Here is a 19,496-nt window from a genome sequence, read left to right as displayed (position 1 = left end):
GTCAGTATGGCTCGATTTAATATTTTTGGTGCAATAGTTTCTCAAACCGGTTAGATTATTGATATAATGACCAAAGGAAACCTAAAGGTAAATCAGGTGATTAAGTTATATGCTTTCAGAAGTAGGAATCCCTTTTTCTCTTTCCTGTCAACAACAGCAATAACAACTTGTATTTATATAGCGCCTTTAAGGTAGGTTTTAAGGAGGGTAGAGAGGCGGAGAGGTTTAGGGAGAGAGTTCCAAAACTTGGGGCCCAAGCAGCAGAAATAGTTGAGCGATTATAATCAGGGATGTTTGAGGAGCGCAGATATCTGGCGCGGTGTGTGGGGTGGGGGTGGGGGTGAGGGGGGCGGGGGGTGGTAGAGAAAAAGAATGATGATTTTGAAATGGCGATGGGTGAACGGGATTTGGGTGTGAGTCCCGTTCCTACCCCCTCCAAAAAAAAATTCCATTGGGTTTGAACCCCTGTACACCACGTCTCCAAAACAATCATCTAGCAACAAAGTTATTTCTGCTGTAGTTGGAAGGGTTATTTTGTTCTCCTTAACCTGCACAAAAACACACTGTTAAAGCAATCCCTTGTACTTCAAAATACTGTTGTGCCTCATTGCCTAAACAAGGACATTAATTAAAAGGGAGTAATTGTTCATTAAGTATGTGGTAATTATCAAGAAACACCATTTTCCATCCACAAAGCATAACACTATTGAAGGCCATGTGTTAACTGCTAATTTCAGGCAAACCAGTCCAGTGGCATGATTAACTGAGGCTGTTTGCCTCATTCACTTTCTGCTAAAGACACTCCTGTGGGATGCACGGTACCTTGAGATTGCCAGAATGAAACACTGGGTCACAGAGCTTTGATCCATGCCTATAAAATGAGCTTAACTAATGAGTCTCTGAAGGTGGACAGATTAAGATTTGGTGCCTGAAATCCAAGATCATGCTTTGAGTCTGGAGTGTTTTAAAATGGTCAACCATATAATGGGAATAATTGGCTTCAAAATCAATTCCTGCCTGAAGTACCTTAGCCATTCCCTTCGTTCTTCTTTCTCCCTTTTTGTCCCTTAATTCAGTTGCTCACCAGTGGCCTTGCAAAGCAGACTTGACTCCATCATCATCATAGACAGTCCCTCAAAATCGAGGAAGACTTGCTTCCACTCTGAGTTCTCAGGTGACTGAACAGTCCAATACGGGAATTACAATCTCTGTCACAGGTGGGACAGACAGTCGTCGGAGGAAAGGGTGGGTGCGGAGTCTGGCTTGCCGCTCGCTCCTTCCATTGCCTGCGTTTGCTTTCGGCATGTTCTCGGCAACAAGACTTGAGGTGCTCAACGCCCTCCCGATGCTCCTCCTCCACTTAGGGCGGTCTTAGGCCAGGGACTCCCAGATGTCGGTGAGGATGTTCCATTTTATTAAGAAGGCTTTGAGGGTGTCCTTGAAGCATTTCCTCTGCCCACCTGAGGCTCGCTTGCAGTGTAGGAGTTCCGAGTAGTGCGCTTGCTTTGGGAGTCTTGTGTCAGCATGCGAATAATGTGGCCTGCCCAACGAGCTGGTCGAGTGTGGTCAGTGCTTGGATGTTGGCCTGATCGAGGACGCTAACGTTGGTGCTTCTGTCCTCCCAGGGGATTTGCAGGATCTTGGGGAGATATCGTTGGTGGTATTTCTCCAGTGATTTTGAGGTGTCTACTGTATATATTCCACATCTGAGCCAATACAGGAGGACGGGTTTCACTCCAGCCCTGTAAGACCATAAGACTTGACTAATGTTCTTCCATCAGTACATTTACCACCTCCTTTTCAGAAAGCAAAAGACTCCTAGCAGCAGCGATTGGAGACTAGAAAGTCATAGTTTTTTGGGTCAACTATCTTCTGCCCCCATAAAAATATTTGGAACAAGGAAGATAGGCAGTAGGCGTTTTGTGGGTATTTGATGATGATGATTACTACCATATGGGATTGTTGAGGACGAAAAGTGAAGAAAAGGAGTTATTTTTGTAATCGGTTGTTTCCCAGCTTTTTCATAATTTACAGGAAATTGTAACTTAATGTCCAACAAGTAAATGTTTTTAATATGTGCATGTCAGTGACTGTTTTCAGTTTGTAAAAATAGATGATCAAAATGTTCATTCTCATATTTTACAACAAGCGCCCAGGAAAGTTGTAGCCAAGGCATTTGTCTGTTTTAACCCATGACATTGCTACTGTCAGCTTGTGTGGCTTCCTTCCTTCATGTATGGAATGAATTTATTTGAGAATTTTCTTGTGTGCGGTATCCTCTATATCGGGACATATTCAGGTCCATGTATTTAGTTGTACTTGTGGAGGCACTTTCACATTGATTAGTTATACTGGGCCGAAAATTCTGGCCACACCGGGTCCATACGAAGTGCACACGGACCCACCGAGGCCTCGCATAGGTAGGTTTTCGGGGCGCGATGCGCATGTGCCGAAAACAGACTTTTCTGATCTGTCAAGATTTCTCTGTACAGATCCTCTGCATCCCCGGGAGAAGGATATCCACGGGAGGGATTGGGTTATTTGCCCAGCGAATGTCCATCAAACTTTTACGCCCAGTAAAAGCAGATGCATATCTTCCTTTTACCAGCGTAACACTTTTAAAAAAAAAAAAAATATAAAAATTAAATTTAAACTCATTTTTATATTAAAATCCCTGTCCATTTAAGAAGTTTATTTTAACCCTATTAAAACACTTTTTAAAAAAAAAAAAAAAAATTCTAAAACATTTAATTACATTTAATTTCAATTCATTTTAAATATGTGAGGTGTTTTTTTTATTTATTTATTTATTTATGCTGTGTTTTGAGGGTTTTCCCATTGATAGTAATGGGAGCTAGTATAAACAGAGCCCCCATTTTTATCAGTGAGAATACTGCATAGTGATTGGTGGTCCAGGCCCACGTGACTCCAGCATGTACGGTACAGTACATACGTGAAAGACATCTTCTCATGCGCTGCGCAGCGAATCTAGGCCTCCAACCGGGATCCTACATTCCTTCGGGACCACCAGACACTTTTGTAGATTTTTTGGAGGGTCGGAGGCGTTTGTATGAAGGAAGCCTCCGACTGCAATTTTCCCCCCTCCCCTCCCCCCAATATTTTCTTTGTTTCTTCTTCTGCGAGATTATCAAACCCTTAACTAAAGAGCATTTTACTATATTTGTCATCTATATGCATTGCCTTGCATTAGTCAGAGCTGAACCTCATTTGTTAATCATCAGCCTGGGCTGGTTATTTCCTTTGACCCTATCCCTCTTCTCAATATGCCTCTGCTTTCCCACGGATTTTTAAGATCCTCAATAAACTTAAATATGTTTACAATATCTTCATCAGGGCATTGTTGTAATACCGCATAGCAAAGGTTACAGATCCGATCCCGATGGGGCCTCCCGTAATAATCCCAAAGCAGTTTAAAATAGTTTTTTTTATGATTAACGTCTTTATTGTCAAAGGCTTCTCTTAATTTGTCACATCCTCTTTGACCCCATGTGTCTTTCCATGAGCCTTTCTTGCATCTTTTGTGGGAGGTTGCAAGTTACATCTCGAGAGTTCCAGTAACTTTAGGTGCCACTTCCTTTTCATAAACTTTTGCCGCCACGCGTATCCTCCTCGCAGGAACAGGAGGCGGCCATTCAGCCCCTCGAGCCTGTTCCACCATTCAGTTAGATCATGGTTGATCCATATCTCGACTCTCTTTACCCACCTCAATTTCGCATCCCTTAAAATCCTTACCTTGCAAAAAATATATATATCTCTCCATTTTGAAATTGATTTAACCTCCATCTTTTTGCAGGGGGAGAAAGAGTTCCAGATTTCCACTGCCCTTTTGAATGAAGTGCTTCTTGACATCACCCCTGAATGGCCTAGCTCTACATTTAAGGTTAAGCCTCCTTTTTCTGGACTACCCCCACCAGAGGAAACCGTTTCTCTGTCTCTGTTTCTCTGTCCCCCTCGCTCTCTGTCACATCAACTCATTTTAATGATCTTGAGCCCCGCAACAAGAAGAACTTGTATTTATATATCGCCTTTAACATAGTGAAACTTCCCAAGGGACTTCACAGGCATATTATGCGATTTAAAAATTTGACACCAAGCCGCACAAGTAGAAATTAGCGCTGGGACCAAAAGCTTGGTCAAAGAAATATGTTTTAAGGAGCGTCTTGAAGGAAAGAGAGGCGGAGAGGTTTACGCAGGGAGTTCCACCATTTGGGGCCTCGGCAAAAGAAGGCATGGCCACCAATGGTTGAGTGATTATAATCAGGGATGCTCAGGAAGCCAGAATTAGAGGAGCGCAGACATCTCTGGGCGGGTGGGGGGGAGCTGGATGAGATTAGAGTTGGGGAGAGGCGAGGCCATGGAGGGATTTGAAAATAAGGATAAGAATTTTGAACTTAACCAGAAGCGAGCACAGTGGTGGTGGATGAGTGGTACTTGGTGCAAGTTAAGACACGATTAGATGACCTGTCTATACTTGTATATTCCACCAATTGCTAAATTTTAATTGCTGTACAGTTTGAAACTGAGCATGATTTAAAATACTGAAGGCTAACTGGTCTTGTAATTTCTAGAGTCTGTTGGGTTGGGCCACACCGTCGCTGTTTTACTAATGTTTCAGTGCTGTCCACACTCCAGTGCTGTGTAAAATTGGTATCCTGAAATCGGATCTATTAATATTATATCTTGCACTGATCCATTCCATAATTGAAAACTGCTACCTCCAGTTGACTGCTAAATATCAGAACATAAGAAATAGGAGTAGGCCATTTGGCTCCTCGAGCCTGCTCCATATATCTTACACTTTGGGTGCTTTCTTCAGTACATGTGGAGGAACAGTCTTGCACAGTCTCTCTGAATTTGCTTCCTCTATATTAGATGGTCATCTATCAAAAGGCTGCACCACAGAGTTTTGACAGGTTTTGTTTACGTCCTTAGTATTCTTTTTTTCCTTTCCTCTCATACTCTCCCTCCACACCAAGTTTCCTTAGCATATTACAAGGGAACAGACCAGGATGCCCCTGTTCCCCACAACCCCTGCCTGGTTCATGGGGAACTACAATCATTTGGTGGGCTGTTTTCTTTTTCATATCTGATGGTTAACTTCCTGCAACTTTGTCAGAGGCCTTCGTGTAGATTGCTAGAGACTTCCATAAACCAGTGACCGACCATTCTTCATAGAAATCTCTCCCTTTTTGTCTACGTTTTTCATCCACCAAGTTTATTTTCTGCCCCTCCTCCCCGCCCAATAAGAAATCAGAACAGAAGTAGGCCATTCGCCCTTCGAGCCTGCTCTGCCATTCAATAAGATCATGGCTGATATTCCACCTCAACACTTTCCCTCACTATCCCCATATCGCTTGACTCCGTTGGTATCCAAAAATCTGTCCTGAATAGACTCAACGACTGAGCCTCCGTGTTTCTCTGGGGTAGAGAATTCCAAAGATTCACAACCCTTTGAGTGAAGAAATTTCTCCTCCTCCTCAGTTCTAAATGGCCAATCCTTTATCCTGCGATACTGGCTTCCTAGTTCTGGACTCCGCAGCCAGGGAAAACATTATCCCAACATCTGCTGTCAGATTTTAATCAAATCTTAATCAAATCTTGTTCAAATGAGTTTGAACAGTCTCCCTTCTGATGACATATTTGGCATTTGGTTGACCGTCTGATCGTATCCAGTGGCCATGCGATCCCGCTCCAATACTTGTCCCATTCCGTCTCTATATTCTGTGCTATTTTATGTGAAACACTTAAGTTGTCTACTCAAATCAGTTTTGATGCTTTGACATTTCGGTTTGTACTATTTTTTTTTAATGAAACTATTTTTAATCTAGCCTTCACTAGTTGACAGTTTTTTGTGTTGATATTTTTGGACTTGTGCATTTTTTACTTTTCTGGGCAGTAATCCATTTAATCACTCGAGAACCTAATGTTTGCTTGATCCTTTTCTAGTCTGATAAGATTGGATAGATCATCGCATTGCTTAATATTGAAAATCACAAATATTGGAATCATAAGGAATATGGGAAAACTTTAAAACAATTGTATGTGTTTCACAACAACTGGCACAGGAAGTTGAGGAGATCTTGCTAATTTGCTTTAAAAATATATAGATCTTCAACTTTTTCCAGATTTTTGATCATTTTCCAGCAGGATTTGCTTTTTATTAGCTCCTGGGATGTGAACGTCGCTGGCAAGGCCAGCATTTATTACCCATCCCTAATTTCCCTTGAAAAGCTGGTGGTGAGCTGCCACCTTAAACCACAAAGGGCAGCTAAGAGTAAACCATATTGCTGTGGGTCTGAAATCACACACAGGCCAGACCAGATAAGGATGGCAGATTTCCATCCCTAAAGGACATTCATGAACCAGATGGGTTTTTATGACAATCCGATAGTTTCATGATCACCATTATTGATAGCTTTTTTAATTCCAGATTTATTTAATTAACTGAATTTAAATTCCCCAGCTGCCGTGGTGGGATTTGAACTTGTGGCTCCAGATCATTAGTCCAGGCCTCTGCATTACTGGTCCCAAAACATAACTACTATGCTACTGTACCTGCCGTTTATGCATTTTATATTTATTTACAAATTGGATCCTTGAGCTAAACAATTGCAACTATTGGAATGCAAATTCTATACAAGAGTTACTCTGACTGTTTTATAGTTCTGAATATATTGCCATTTAATCAGTCTGTTAAGTTGGTCATAACAGTAAATCTGTACATAATTTCTTTCAGTCACAGTATTACACAGTAGTAATCAGGTTAAACATGGCACAGGGATCATTCTAGCACCTAATTGAAGATTTGTCAGGGTTGGAGAACAAAGCTGGTGATATCACCTTTTTCCGAGCCGGAGCCAAGACTATTCTGAATGTTAACTGTTTAATGTGAATCATCGCCGATAACTAGGGATTATATTCAAATGGTCATGCGCCGTTCTATTGTATGATATAATTGACGGAATATCAGTTTGTGGTTACAAACAGCCTAAAGAAACCTAGAAAAATGCTTGATCATAACTATCACATTATTTAAAAGAAAAAACTACTAGAATCATAGAAATTTACAGTACAGAAGGGGGCCATTCAGCCCATCGTGCCTGTGCCAGCCGAAAAAGAGCTATCCAGTCTATTACCCACTTTCCAGCTCTTGGTCCATAGCCTTGTAGGCTTCAGCACTTTGTGTATATTACTGTATGAGGTTTGAACGATGGGATGAAGGTTCTCCAACACAGATTTAGCAGTCTGAACCAAGCCATGCAGAGGAGAAGCTGGCCAGGGACTAGGTGCCTGCCCCAGAGTTGTTATGGCTAAAATTGAGAAGTCCGATGCCCAACCAAGAGAGAACTACTTTCTCATAGAAACCGGAGAAAAATTTGAATAAAGATCAATGGGTAGCAATTACGTTGCATCCTATTTGGAGGCGGGGCCACTCTGTGCCAGGCCCGAAAGTCCTGCCCTACTGGAAAAATTCGGGTTACCCTCCCGGAAAGTAAGTGGATTGCAAAATAACGCTTTCCGCTTTCTTTCTGGAGCGGTACTGTGGCGGACGTGTTTAGAGTGGGACTCAGTGCTACACACTGGGCATTGTAGCGCTGACGCGTAGGAGGGGTTCTTCCCTTCATTGAAAGGGAAGGGCCCAAGCTGCAAACTCTGCAGGTAAGAACCAGGCCTCCATGGACTACCGGGGAGGGGGGGTGCCGAGCCAACGGCCCGGCACTCGAGTAGATTGCTGGGCTGACCGATTACGCGATTGAGGCGCAGAAGAATAGCGGCAAAATGTTTTTAACATGGCCATCACCTCCCCTTTAACTAGCGGCCCGATTCACGTCCCCTAAAGCTGTCGCTGGCATCGCCCGGCGCAGCTTCAGTGGGCGATGCCTAATTTTGTTCCAGAGCAAAAGCGGGGCGCTGCGCACAGTGATGATGTCGTCGCCGGCGCAGCGGAGCAGGATGCTACCAGTTACCACCGCGGTTAAACTCCCGAGGAATTTTGCGAGAGTCATTAGCAGCACCGCGCCCAGGTGAAACGTTGGGAGGCGTTAATGGGACCTGAATTTCTAGGCCCAATATTTTAAAAATTTTGGCCTGAGTCCATGAAATCCACTTTTGGAAAGGATGATTTGAAAAATGTAGGCTTACACCAAGTGTTGTTATGCCTAGACATCTCGAAGTAATGGAAAGTATTAAGTGATCTGTAACACTGGACGCATAAGGGGGAAAAGCAATCGTGTGGCTTCATCATGAAATAATATACTTTCTCTCTTCTCTCCTAGGTTTATGAAATTTTAAAGAGAACGACTTGTACCAAAGCCAAATACAGCATGGGTAAAGAAGCTTTCTCTCCTTGTTAATAAAAAAGATGCAATACTGTATAATGAGTTCATGTCCATATAGATTGACACTTGGAACATGGAACGTATGTACGGAGTCTGTCCATGGACCTTCTATCATGAAGCCACAAAACCTTGCTAGTCGATACTGGTTGAGATGTAGTCTGTGTGCTCAATGACTGACCTGCACTCTTCATCCTGGGCTTTGGCAGTATTTGGCAAGAACTTCCTGTCACAATCTGGAACTCTAATATGTGGTCCATATCCTTGGACTACTATCAAAGCTTAAATACCTTCGCAATAGTTCTTTCACACCTGGGTTTCTTGGCTCCTATCCATACATGGGAGCACTTTAATTATGAGACCGCAACTTTTATTACATGGTAATATCTTAACCTGGTTCATGCATTCTCCTATGTTTTTAATCCAACATTTGTTTTATCATAGGGATCACCAGTCTTCTTGCCAGTGGAGTTTACACTGCGGCCTACCCTTTACATGATGTAAGTAATACTGTGCTATAATAGATGCAATGGGCAATAAAATGTGTTGCAGCCCTTGTGATGCAGAGTGTTGAATGAAGTGAGACTTGTGTTACCGGTCCCCATGGTGCTCTGTGAAAAGCTGACTGGGTAGCAATGGCAGATCAAAGCTAGGTGAAATCCGAGCTGATGGTTAGATTAGAATCAAATGAGACCATGTTAAACAGAATCAGATAAGTAATGCCTTTATTTCACTGACCAACTGTTGGGCGCATAGTTGGAAGAAACACACAATGCAACTACCTGTTCCAAAATAATTTTGAGGTCGTCCTTTTGTAAGCTGAAAGGAATTTTTAGTAAAGTTTGTTTTTGTGCGTTATGTAAGGAAGGTGTCCTTTAGTGGACCCATTTTATTTGTCAGTATGTTATGAAGCTTGATGATCCACTGAACCCACCTTTTCTCTTTTCCCTTTTCCCCCCTCCCCCCACCCCCACCCTCCCCCAACCCTGAAATAGTCTTGTCCTTTAAATGTTAACACTTGTACTTTGAGTTGTAACCAGTCTACTATTCAGTTGCACCCGTTCATCTTGGGTGGAAGTCAAATGGGAGCCTCAAGGGACCAAGCCTCGCTGATTAGCAAACACTTTTCCAGGCTTCCTTTTATTCTAAAGTAGAATAGGCCTACACTCTCTGGACTTTAGAAGAATGAGAGGTGATCTCATTGAAACTTACAAGATGCTGAGCAGGGATTGACAGGGTAGATGCTGAGAGGTTGTTTCGGCTGGCTGGAGAGTCTAGAACTAGGGGGCATAGTCAGGATAAAGGGTTGGCCATTTGGGACTGAGATGAGATGAAATTTCTTAACTCTGAGGTTGTGAATCATAGAAACATAGAAAATAGGTGCAGGAGTAGGCCATTCGACCTCTCGAACCTGCACCACCATTCAATAAGATCATGGCTGATCATTCCCTCAGTACCCCTTTCCTGCTTTCTCTCCATACCCCTTGATCCCCTTAGCCGTAAGGGTGATATCTAACTCCCTCTTGATGCCAGTTCATTGGATATATTCAACAACCCTCCATGGCAGGGAATTCCATAGATTAACAACTCTGTGAGGAAGTTTCTCTTCATCTCAGTCCTAAATCGCCTACCCCTTATCCTAAGACTATGTCCCCTGGTTCTGGACTTCCCCAACGTCGGGAACATTCGTCCTGCATCTAACCTGTCCAGTCCCGTCAGAATCTTGTACGTTTCTATGAGATCTCCTCTCATCCTTCGAAACTCCAGTGAATAGAGGCCCAGTTGATCCAGTCTCTCCTCGTATGACAGTCCAGCCATCCCTGGAATCAGTCTGGTGAACCTTCGCTGCACTCCCTCAATAGCAAGAATGTCCTCCCTCAAGTTCGGGGACCAAAACTGAACACAATATTCCAGGTGAGGCCTCACCAAGGCCCTGCAGCAAGACCTCCCTGTTCCTATACTCCAATCCCCCAGCTATGAAGGCCAACAAACCATTTGCTGCCTTCACCGCCTGCTGTACCTGCATACCCACTTTCAGTAACTGATGAACCATGACACCCAGATCTCATTGCACCTCCCCTTTTCCTAACCTGCCACCATTCAGATAATATTCTGCCTTCGTGTTTTTGCCCCCAAAATGGATAACCTCACATTTATCCACATTATACTGCATCTGCCATGCATTTGCCCACTCACCTAACCTGTCCAAGTCACCCTGCAGCCTCTTGGCGTCCTCCTCACAGCTCACATCGCCACCCAGTTTAGTGTAATCCGCAAATTTGGAGATATTACACTCTATTCCTTCATCTAAATCGTTAATGTATATTGTAAAGAGTTGGGGTCCCAACACTGAGCCCTGTGGCACTCCACTAGTCACTGCCTGCCATTCTGAAAAGGACCCATTTATCCCAACTCTGCTTCCTGTCTGCCAACCAGTTCTCTCTCCATGTCAGTACATTACCCCCAATACCATGTGCTTTGATTTTGCACACCAATCTCTTGTGCGGGACCTTGTCAAAAGCCTTTTGAAAGCCCAAATACACCACATCCACTGGTTTTCCCTTGTCCACTCTGCTAGTTACCTCCTCAAAAAATTCCAGAAGATTAGTCAAGCATGATTTCCCTTTCATAAATCCATGCTGACTTGGTCCGATCCTGTCACTGCTTTCCAAATGTGCTGCTATTTCATCCTTAATGATTGATTCCAACATTTTCCCCACTACTGATGTCAGGCTAACCGGTGTATAATTACCCGTTTTCTCTCTCCCTCCTTTTTTAAAAAGTGGTGTTACATTAGCTACCCTCCAGTCCATAGGGACTGATCCAGAGTCGATAGATTGTTGGAAAATGATCACCAATGCATCCACTATTTCTAGGGCCACTTCCTTAAGTACTCTGGGATGCAGACTATCAGGCCCCAGGGATTTATCGGCCTTCAATACCATCAATTTCCCTAACACAATTTCCCGCCTAATAAGGATGTCCCTCAGTTCCTCCTTCTCACTAGACCCACTGTCCCCTAGTACATTCGGAAGGTTATTTGTGTCTTCCTTTGTGAAGACAGAACCGAAGTATTGGTTCAATTGGTCTGCCATTTCTTTGTTCCCCAATACAAATTCACCTGAATCCAACTGCAAGGGACCTACGTTTGCCTTCACTAATCTTTTTCTCTTCACATATTTATAGAAGCTTTTGCAGTCAGTTTTTATGTTCCCTGCAAGTTTTCTCTCGTACTCCTATTTTCCCCCTCTTAATTAAACCCTTGGTCCTCCTGTTGAATTCTAAATTTCTCCCAGTCCTCCGGTTAGCTGCTTTTTCTAGCCAATTTATATGCCTCTTCCTTGGCTTTAACACTATCCTTAATTTCTCTTGTTAGCCATGGTTGAGCCACCTTCACAGTTTTATTTTTTCTCCAGACAGGGATGTACAATTGCTGAAGTTCATTCATGTGATCTTTAAATGTTTGCCATTGCTTATCCACCGTCAACCCTTTAAGTATCACTCGCCAGTCGATTCTAGCCAGTTCACGCCTCATACTGTCGAAGTTACCTTTCCTTAAGTTCAGGACCCTAGTTTCCGAATTAACTGTCACCCTCCATCTTAAAGAATTCTACCATTCGAGGGGCCGTATGGCAGACTCTGCTCCTGTTTCTTATGTTCTTAAAACATATTTGAAGTATTAAGAAGGATAATTTCACTGTCTTGCCCCTATTTGCTGCATGTGTATTTTGATTCTCCTCTGGCCTCGTCACAGTTAATGGCCGAATACATTGTGGAATATTTCTGCTGTGTCTCTTATAGAGCGGTGCCTGCTTTTATTTAACTGGCATGTTGGGTAAATTTGGAAAATTCTTAAATGCAAAAGCTTTTGAAAAAGCATTTTTTTGAAATATATTGTTGCATGTACAGAGGGGAGGTGGAAAATGAATGCAATTTCTTCTAGATCAAGCCATCTACTTTAACTTTCTATAGGGTCATTATGAAGGGGATTGCATAGAGCAAAACGACAGAAAGGTAAGTGGGATTTTAAAATATTATAAAGCTCTTGTGTTGGAATTTAGGACTTTAAGTGGTCAAGCAAGCATCCAAAACATTTAATCTGTTTAATAATCTAAATATTGCTGAAACGAGAGACCCTATTGTTTTGAGGTGCTTTCTTGCTGTCAAGCTTGACCATTATTCAATCTGTTTTTAAATGGTGCCCTCACTCAATGTTGTACAGTAAAATGCCTTAAAGTGCCGTTACCATTTTCTGTATTGTTTGAGTCGGTATGTGAAATGCAGAGGCATTGTTTGGTTTTCAGTTCTAACACTGGACGAGCTCGAGGTGAAACTCTGTAAATGTTGGTGTGGGGGAAATTTCCTTGTGTTGAAATACTTTTTCTCTTGGATATGTAAAGCAAAGAATAAGACTATTCTATTGCAGTCAATCTAATTGAACCAAGGCATGTACATGTAACAACACATGGAGAATTCTATCTGCTCAATTCCAGTTTATATTAGTCTCCTATAATACTGAAGTTCTATCTGCAGAAATAAATCGACTATTTTGACTCTGGTATTAATATGGGCATATATTCCAAAATTAACCTAGCAGATTACACAGTCCAGCATGGTCATCTTTTAGTGCCAACATCTTCTCAATCACATGATAGGCTCCATTCTAATGTAACATCAGTATTGGCGAGTTTGCGTGTATACGAAAAATGACGGACAGGTAAAGACCATCTGGTCCATTGAGCCTGTCTCACACACTTGCGATAGCTTGTGTATCACAACATGTACACTCTCCTGGGAGAGGCTTATAGAGCGGTGCGGGGAGGGGGAACAAATCTGGGAAATTCCTCTCTGACCCATCTTTGCGATCAAAACTAGTCCAGGAGATCACTGGTCATTAAGTTCCCTGCAGTACCTACCTTCTGTAAGAGGTCATCTCCGCCACAGCCAGAAACAAATATAGCTTTTGCTTGAAGGAATTCAGTGAGTCGGCATCCACCACATGAGAGGGCAACTTGTTCCAGAGGTCTACTATTCCCTGTGAAAAGAACCACCTCCTGACATCTAACCTAGATCTAGCCTTGTATAACTTAAATTTATGCCCCCTGGTCCTGCCTAACCTATTTAATTGAAATTATTCCCTTCATTATCTTATAAACCTCAATCATATCCCCACCCTAAGTCTACCATGCTCTAAGGTAAAGAGTCCCAACTCTTTTAGCCTATCTTGATAACTAAGATGCTTTAGACTTGGAATTAGTTTAGTGGCCCTCTTCCTCACCCCTTTCCAGAGCCTCAATATCACCCGCCATGTCAGGAGACCAAAACTGGACACAGTATTCCAAGTGCGGCCTGACGAAGGTCTTGTACAAGGACAAAACGGAACGCCCCGTCTTGCACTCAATTGTCCTATGGATACACCCCAACACCCTATTTGCTCCAGCTATCACTGCATGGCATTGCTCGTGTACCTTGAAGGATGTATGCACTAGAATGCCAAAATCTCTTTCTATCTCCACCATCTTTAATGCCTTTTCGTGGAGAGTGTATGAATGTTGAGCATTTACCCTGCCCACATGTATAACACTACATATCTAAGTTATACATTTTTCAGTCTTGAGCCCAGTCTCGCAACATATTAAGATCTGCCTGAAGCAGACAAGTCTCTTCTACAGTTCTAGCACTCGCACAGATCTTGGTATTATGTTCAGAATAACTCCACAAGACTGTATGCTGTAAGTTCAAACTGTTGTGACCGTGATCTTTTTAATGTAACTCCAGAGTGAGGAAGCAGCATGGTAGACTGCCTTTTACACCTTGCCGAGGGTGTGCAGGTGACCCTTGGGTCTCGCACAGGTGCGCCCCCTGGTGGAAGTCTTGCACATTGGTAAAGTTTACATACATAACAGGTATCATCTGAAAATTTGCAGATTGTGCCGCCAACCCCTGAATTCAGATCATTAATAAAAATAGTAGAAAGCAACGGTCCCAACACTGATCCCTGCGGGACGCCACTGGTAACCAGTCTCCAAACAGATCCAAATTCATCTATAACTATTCTTAGCCTGCATCCTGCCAGCCAGTTCTGAATCCAGCTCAATATATTTCCACTAATACTAGAGGCTCCAATCTTAGAGAAGCCTGCAGTCAGAATCAGTGGAAGAACAAAGAAATGGCAGACCAATTGAACAAGTACTTTGGTTCGGTATTCACTAAGGAGGACACAAACAACCTTCCAGATATAAAAGCGGTCAGAGGGTCGAGTAAGAAGGAGGAACTGAGGGCGATCCTTATTAGTCGGGAAATTGTGTTGGGGAAATTGATGGGACTGAAGGCCAATAAATCCCCAGGGCCTGATGGACTGTATCCCAGAGTACTTAAGGAGGTGGCCATGGAAATAGTGGGTGCATTGACAGTCATTTTCCAACATTCCTTCGAATCTGGATCAGTTCCTATGGAGTGGAGGGTAGCCAATGTAACCCCACTTTTTAAGAAAGGAGGGACAGAGAAAACAGGAAATTATAGACTGATCAGCCTGACATCGGTAGTGGGTAAAATGATGGAATCAATTATGAAGGATGTCATAGCAGTGCATTTGGAAAGAGGTGACATGATAGGTCCAAGTCAGCATGGATTTGTGAAAAGGAAATCATGCTTGACCGATCTTCTGGAATTTTGAGAGGATGTTTCCAGTAGAGTGGACAAGGGAGAACCAGTTGATGTGGTGTATTTGGACTTTCAGAAGGCTTTCGACAAGGTCCCAAGAGAATAATGTGCAAAGTTAAAGCACATGGGATTGGGGGTAGTGTGCTGACGTGGATTGAGAACTGGTTGTCCGACAGGAAGTGAAGAGTAGGAGTAAATGGGTACTTTTCAGAATGGCAGGCAGTGACTAGTGGGGTACTGCAAGGTTCTGTGCTGGGGCCCCAGCTGTTTACATTGTACATTAATGATTTAGACGAGGGGATTAAATGTAGTATCTCCTAATTTGCGGATGACACTAAGTTGGGTGGCAGTGTGAGCTGTGAGGAGGATGCTATGAGGCTGCAGAGTGACTTGGATTGGTTAGGTGAGTGGGCAAATGCATGGCAGTTGAAGTATAATGTGGATAAATGTGAGGTTATCCACTTTGGTGGTAAAAACAGACACAGACTATTATCTGAACGGTGACAGATTAGGAAAAGGGGAGGTGCAACAAGACCTGGGTGTCATGGTACATCAATCATTGAAGGTTGGCATGCAGGTACAGCAGGCGGTTAAGAAAGCAAATGGCATATTGGTCTTCATAGCGAGGGGATTTGAGTACAGGGGCAGGGAGGTGTTACTACAGTTGTACAGGGCCTTGATGAGGCCACACCTGGAGTATTGTGTACAGTTTTGGTCTCCTAACTTGAGGAAGGACATTCTTGCTATTAAGGGAGTGCAGTGAAGGTTCAACAGACTGATTCCCGGGATGGCGGGACTGACATATCAAGAAAGACTGGATCAACTGGGCTTGTATTCACTGGAGTTCAGAAGAATGAGAGGGGATCTCATAGAAACGTTTAAAATTCTGACGGGTTTGGACAGGTTGGATGCAGGAAGAATGTTCCCAATGTTGGGGAAGTCCAGAACCAGGGGTCACAGTCTAAGGATAAGGGGTAAGCCATTTAGGACCGAGATGAGGAGAAACTTCTTCACCCAGAGAGTGGTGAACCTGTGGAATTCTCTACCACAGAAAGTAGTTGAGGCCAATTCACTAAATATATTCAAAAAGGAGTTAGATGTAGTCCTTACTACTAGGGGGATCAAGGAGTATGGCGAGAAAGCAGGAATGGGGTACTGAAGTTGCATGTTCAACCATGAACTCATTGAATGGCATTGCAGGCTCGAAGGGCCGAATGGCCTACTTCTGCACCTATTTTCTATGTTTCTATGTTTCTAAGCCTCTTATGCTCGGTACCTTGTGAAAAGCATTTTGGAAATCTAAGACAATGTCTATTGGCTTCCCTCATCCACCTCACCAACATTGTAACTTTTTCAAAATGTACAGTTAGATTCGTGAGACATGACCATTTTATGAAGTCATGTTGGGTATCCCTGTTATGTCCCTCCCTGTCCAAGTATTCATATATTTCATCCCTCAAGATTCTTTCAAGCACCTTCCCTATTACTGATGGGCCTATAGTTATCCGAGTCTGCCTTGTCGCCTTTTTTAAAAATGGGGATTCTTTTTTTTTTTAATGGGTTCCTTCCAATCTGCAGGTACCATTCCAGAGTGCAGTGAGCTATTAAAAATACAGGCCAGGGTCTCCCACAGCACATGTCCCACTCCCAGAGGACCCTTGGATGGATATCATCTGACCCTGCTGCTCTATCTATCTTTAAGTTCTTAATTCTTGCTAAACAATATGCTTATCTATGTTAATGTTGCTGATAAAACTAGTGTTATTAAATTCTAATATTCGAACATCATCTTCAAGGATGAATACTGATGCAAAATACTCATTTAATATTTCCACTACACTCTGAGTCATTTGTGGCCTGTCCTTGAACACCCTTCAGTGGCCCAATACAGTCTTTTCGTGTGGATTTTGTCCCCTACAGGGCATAATGGACATGATTTTTGCAGTGCCTCAGCTACAGGAAAAATGCAGGGAACAGCGCCAGCCCTTATACATGGCCACCTTCGACCTTACAAAGGCCTTTGACACTGTCAACCGCGAGGGTCTATGGAGCGTCGTCCTCCGTTTTGGATGCCCCTAAAAGTTCGTCCCCATTCTCCGCCTGCTCCACGACGACATGCAGGCCGTGATCCTTCCCAACGGATCCATCACAGACCCGATCCACATCCGGACCGGGGTCAAACAGGGCTGCGTCATCGCCCCAACCCTCATCTTAATCTTTCTCGCTGCCATGCTCCACCTCACAGTTAACAAGCTCCCTGCTGGAGTCGAACTAAATGACAGAACCAGTAGGAACCTGTGCCATCTCCAGGCCAGGTCCAAGACCACCCCACCCTCAGTCATCGAGCTACAGTACGCGGATAACTCCTGCGTCTGCGCACATAGAGGCTGAACTCCATGACATACTCGACGTATTTACTGAGGCATACGAAAGCATGGGGCTAACGCTAAACATCCATAAGACAAAGGTCTTCCACCAGCCTGTCCTCACCGCACAGCACTGCCCCGCCCCCCCCCACCAGTCAAGATCCACAATGCGGCCCTGAACACCGTGGATCACTTCCCATATCTCGGGAGCCTCCTATCAACAAGAGCAGGCATCGACAACGAGATCCAACACCACCTCCAGTGCAGCCTTCGGCCGCCTGAGGAAAAGAATGTTTGAAGACCAGGCCCTCAAAACTGCCACCAAGCTCATGGTCTACAGGGCTGTAGTAATACTCTCCCTCCTGTATGGACCATGTACAGCAGACACCTCGAGTTGCTGGAGAAATATCACCAACGATGACTCCGCAAGATCCTGCAAATCCCCTGGGAGGACAGGCGCACCAACATCAGTGTCCTCGTCCAGGCTAACATCCCCGGCATTGAAGCACTGACCACACTCTATCAGCTCTGCTGGGCAGGCCACATAGTTCACACACCAGACACGAGACTCCCAAAGCAAGTGCTCTACGCGGAGCTCCTTCATGGCAAACGAGCCAGAGGTGGGCAGCGGAAACATTACAAGGATACCCTCAAAGCCTCCTTGATAAAGTGTGACATCCCCACTGACACCTGGGAGTCCCTGGCCAAAGACCACCCTAAGTGGTGAAAGTGCATCCAGGAGGGCGCTGAGCACCTCGAGTCTCAATGCCGAGAGATTGCAGAAATCAAGCGCAGGCAGCGGAAAGAGCGTGCGGCAAACCAGTCCCACCCACCCCTTCCCTCAACGACTATCTGTCCCACCTGTGACAGAGACTGTGGCTCTCGTATTGGACTGTTCAGCCACCAAAGAACTCACTTCAGGAGTGGAAGCAAGTCTTCCTCGATTCTGAGGGACTGCCTATGATGATGATGACAGTCATTGATAGTTCTGACTCTTTACATAACTAAAAAAGCTCTTCCCATTACTGCCACCGTTACTTATAATCCTTTTTTCCATTAGCTTTTTTGCTGATCTAATAGCGGCCTTTCTGTGGTTCAACCCTATTTATTTGAGTGTTACATTTCTTTAATTTATAGAAACATTTCTGTTTACATCTTATTTGTCTTTGTAAATCTGTGCCTGGTGACACTCGAACACAGTAATGATCTGTGCTAGTTGTTTGTAGGAATCAGCAATGTGATGTGATATTCCCCATGTTACCCTGTGTTCTGGGTATCAGCATAACCTGGATTAAATCCACAGTCTGCAACAGTGTAAATACTGGAAAATCTCAGACCTGCACTTGGGCTAAGGTTACTATAGTTATTACCAAAGTTCCTCCCTAGCCCTTCACCCTCCTGAGTCTTGGGCTGCTTTTATATTTCATCTCCACCTCCAATTTTTAGCTTAAATCATGAAACCTCCTGTCATCCATCACATAATAGGTTATACCTATCAGGAAAGGATGAACAGGCTGGGTCTTTTTTCTCTTGGAAAGAGAAGGCTGAGGGGTGAGCTGATAGAGGTCTTTAAAATTATGAACACTTTTGACAGAGTATTTCCACTTGTGGGGAAGAGCAAAAGTAGATGCCATCAAAATAAGCAAGAAAAGGATACTGAAGTGAATGTTCAGCCATGATCTTATTGAATGGTGGTGCAGGCTTGAAGGACCGAATGGCCTACTCCTGCACCTATTTTTTATGTTTCTATGTAAGATAGTCACCCAAGGAATCAAATAAGGAATTCAGAAGAAATGTCTTTACCCCGAGAGTGGTGAGAATATGGAACTCGCTACCACAGGGAGTGGGTGAGTCGAATAGTATAGATGCATTTAAGGGGAGGCTAGACAAGCATATGTGGGAGAGGGGAATAGAGGGTTATGTTAATCGTTAGATGAGGAAGGATGGGAGGATGTTTGAGTGGAGCATAAACATTGGCATGGACTAGTTGGACCGAATAGCCTGTTTCTGTGCTGTATACTCTATGTAATCCTATGTAATATAAATGTTCTCTCTACAAGCTGCAATGCAGTTTCTTCCTCTAGGCCTTTTGACAATCTTTAGCTAGTGG

The 19,496-nt window shown here is 43.6% G+C and overlaps 1 protein-coding gene across 1 annotated transcript in view; it reads left to right on the top strand.

The window, feature by feature from the left end:
- ano1a (anoctamin 1, calcium activated chloride channel a) overlaps nucleotides 1–19,496 on the top strand; it is a 379,673-nt gene that overhangs the window by 171,974 nt on the left and 188,203 nt on the right. The window contains exons 7-9 of the mRNA XM_070899592.1: nucleotides 8,298–8,349; nucleotides 8,802–8,857; nucleotides 12,330–12,371. Of these exons, the coding sequence (XP_070755693.1) occupies nucleotides 8,298–8,349; nucleotides 8,802–8,857; nucleotides 12,330–12,371 (150 nt within the window). The remainder of the gene's footprint in view (nucleotides 1–8,297; nucleotides 8,350–8,801; nucleotides 8,858–12,329; nucleotides 12,372–19,496) is intronic.

This window comes from Pristiophorus japonicus, chromosome 14 (assembly GCF_044704955.1).
Source record: "Pristiophorus japonicus isolate sPriJap1 chromosome 14, sPriJap1.hap1, whole genome shotgun sequence".
In the NCBI taxonomy this organism is placed as follows: Eukaryota; Metazoa; Chordata; class Chondrichthyes; family Pristiophoridae; genus Pristiophorus; species Pristiophorus japonicus.
Note: the sequence above shows the minus strand (reverse complement) of the source record. Positions and strands in the feature narration are given on the sequence as shown.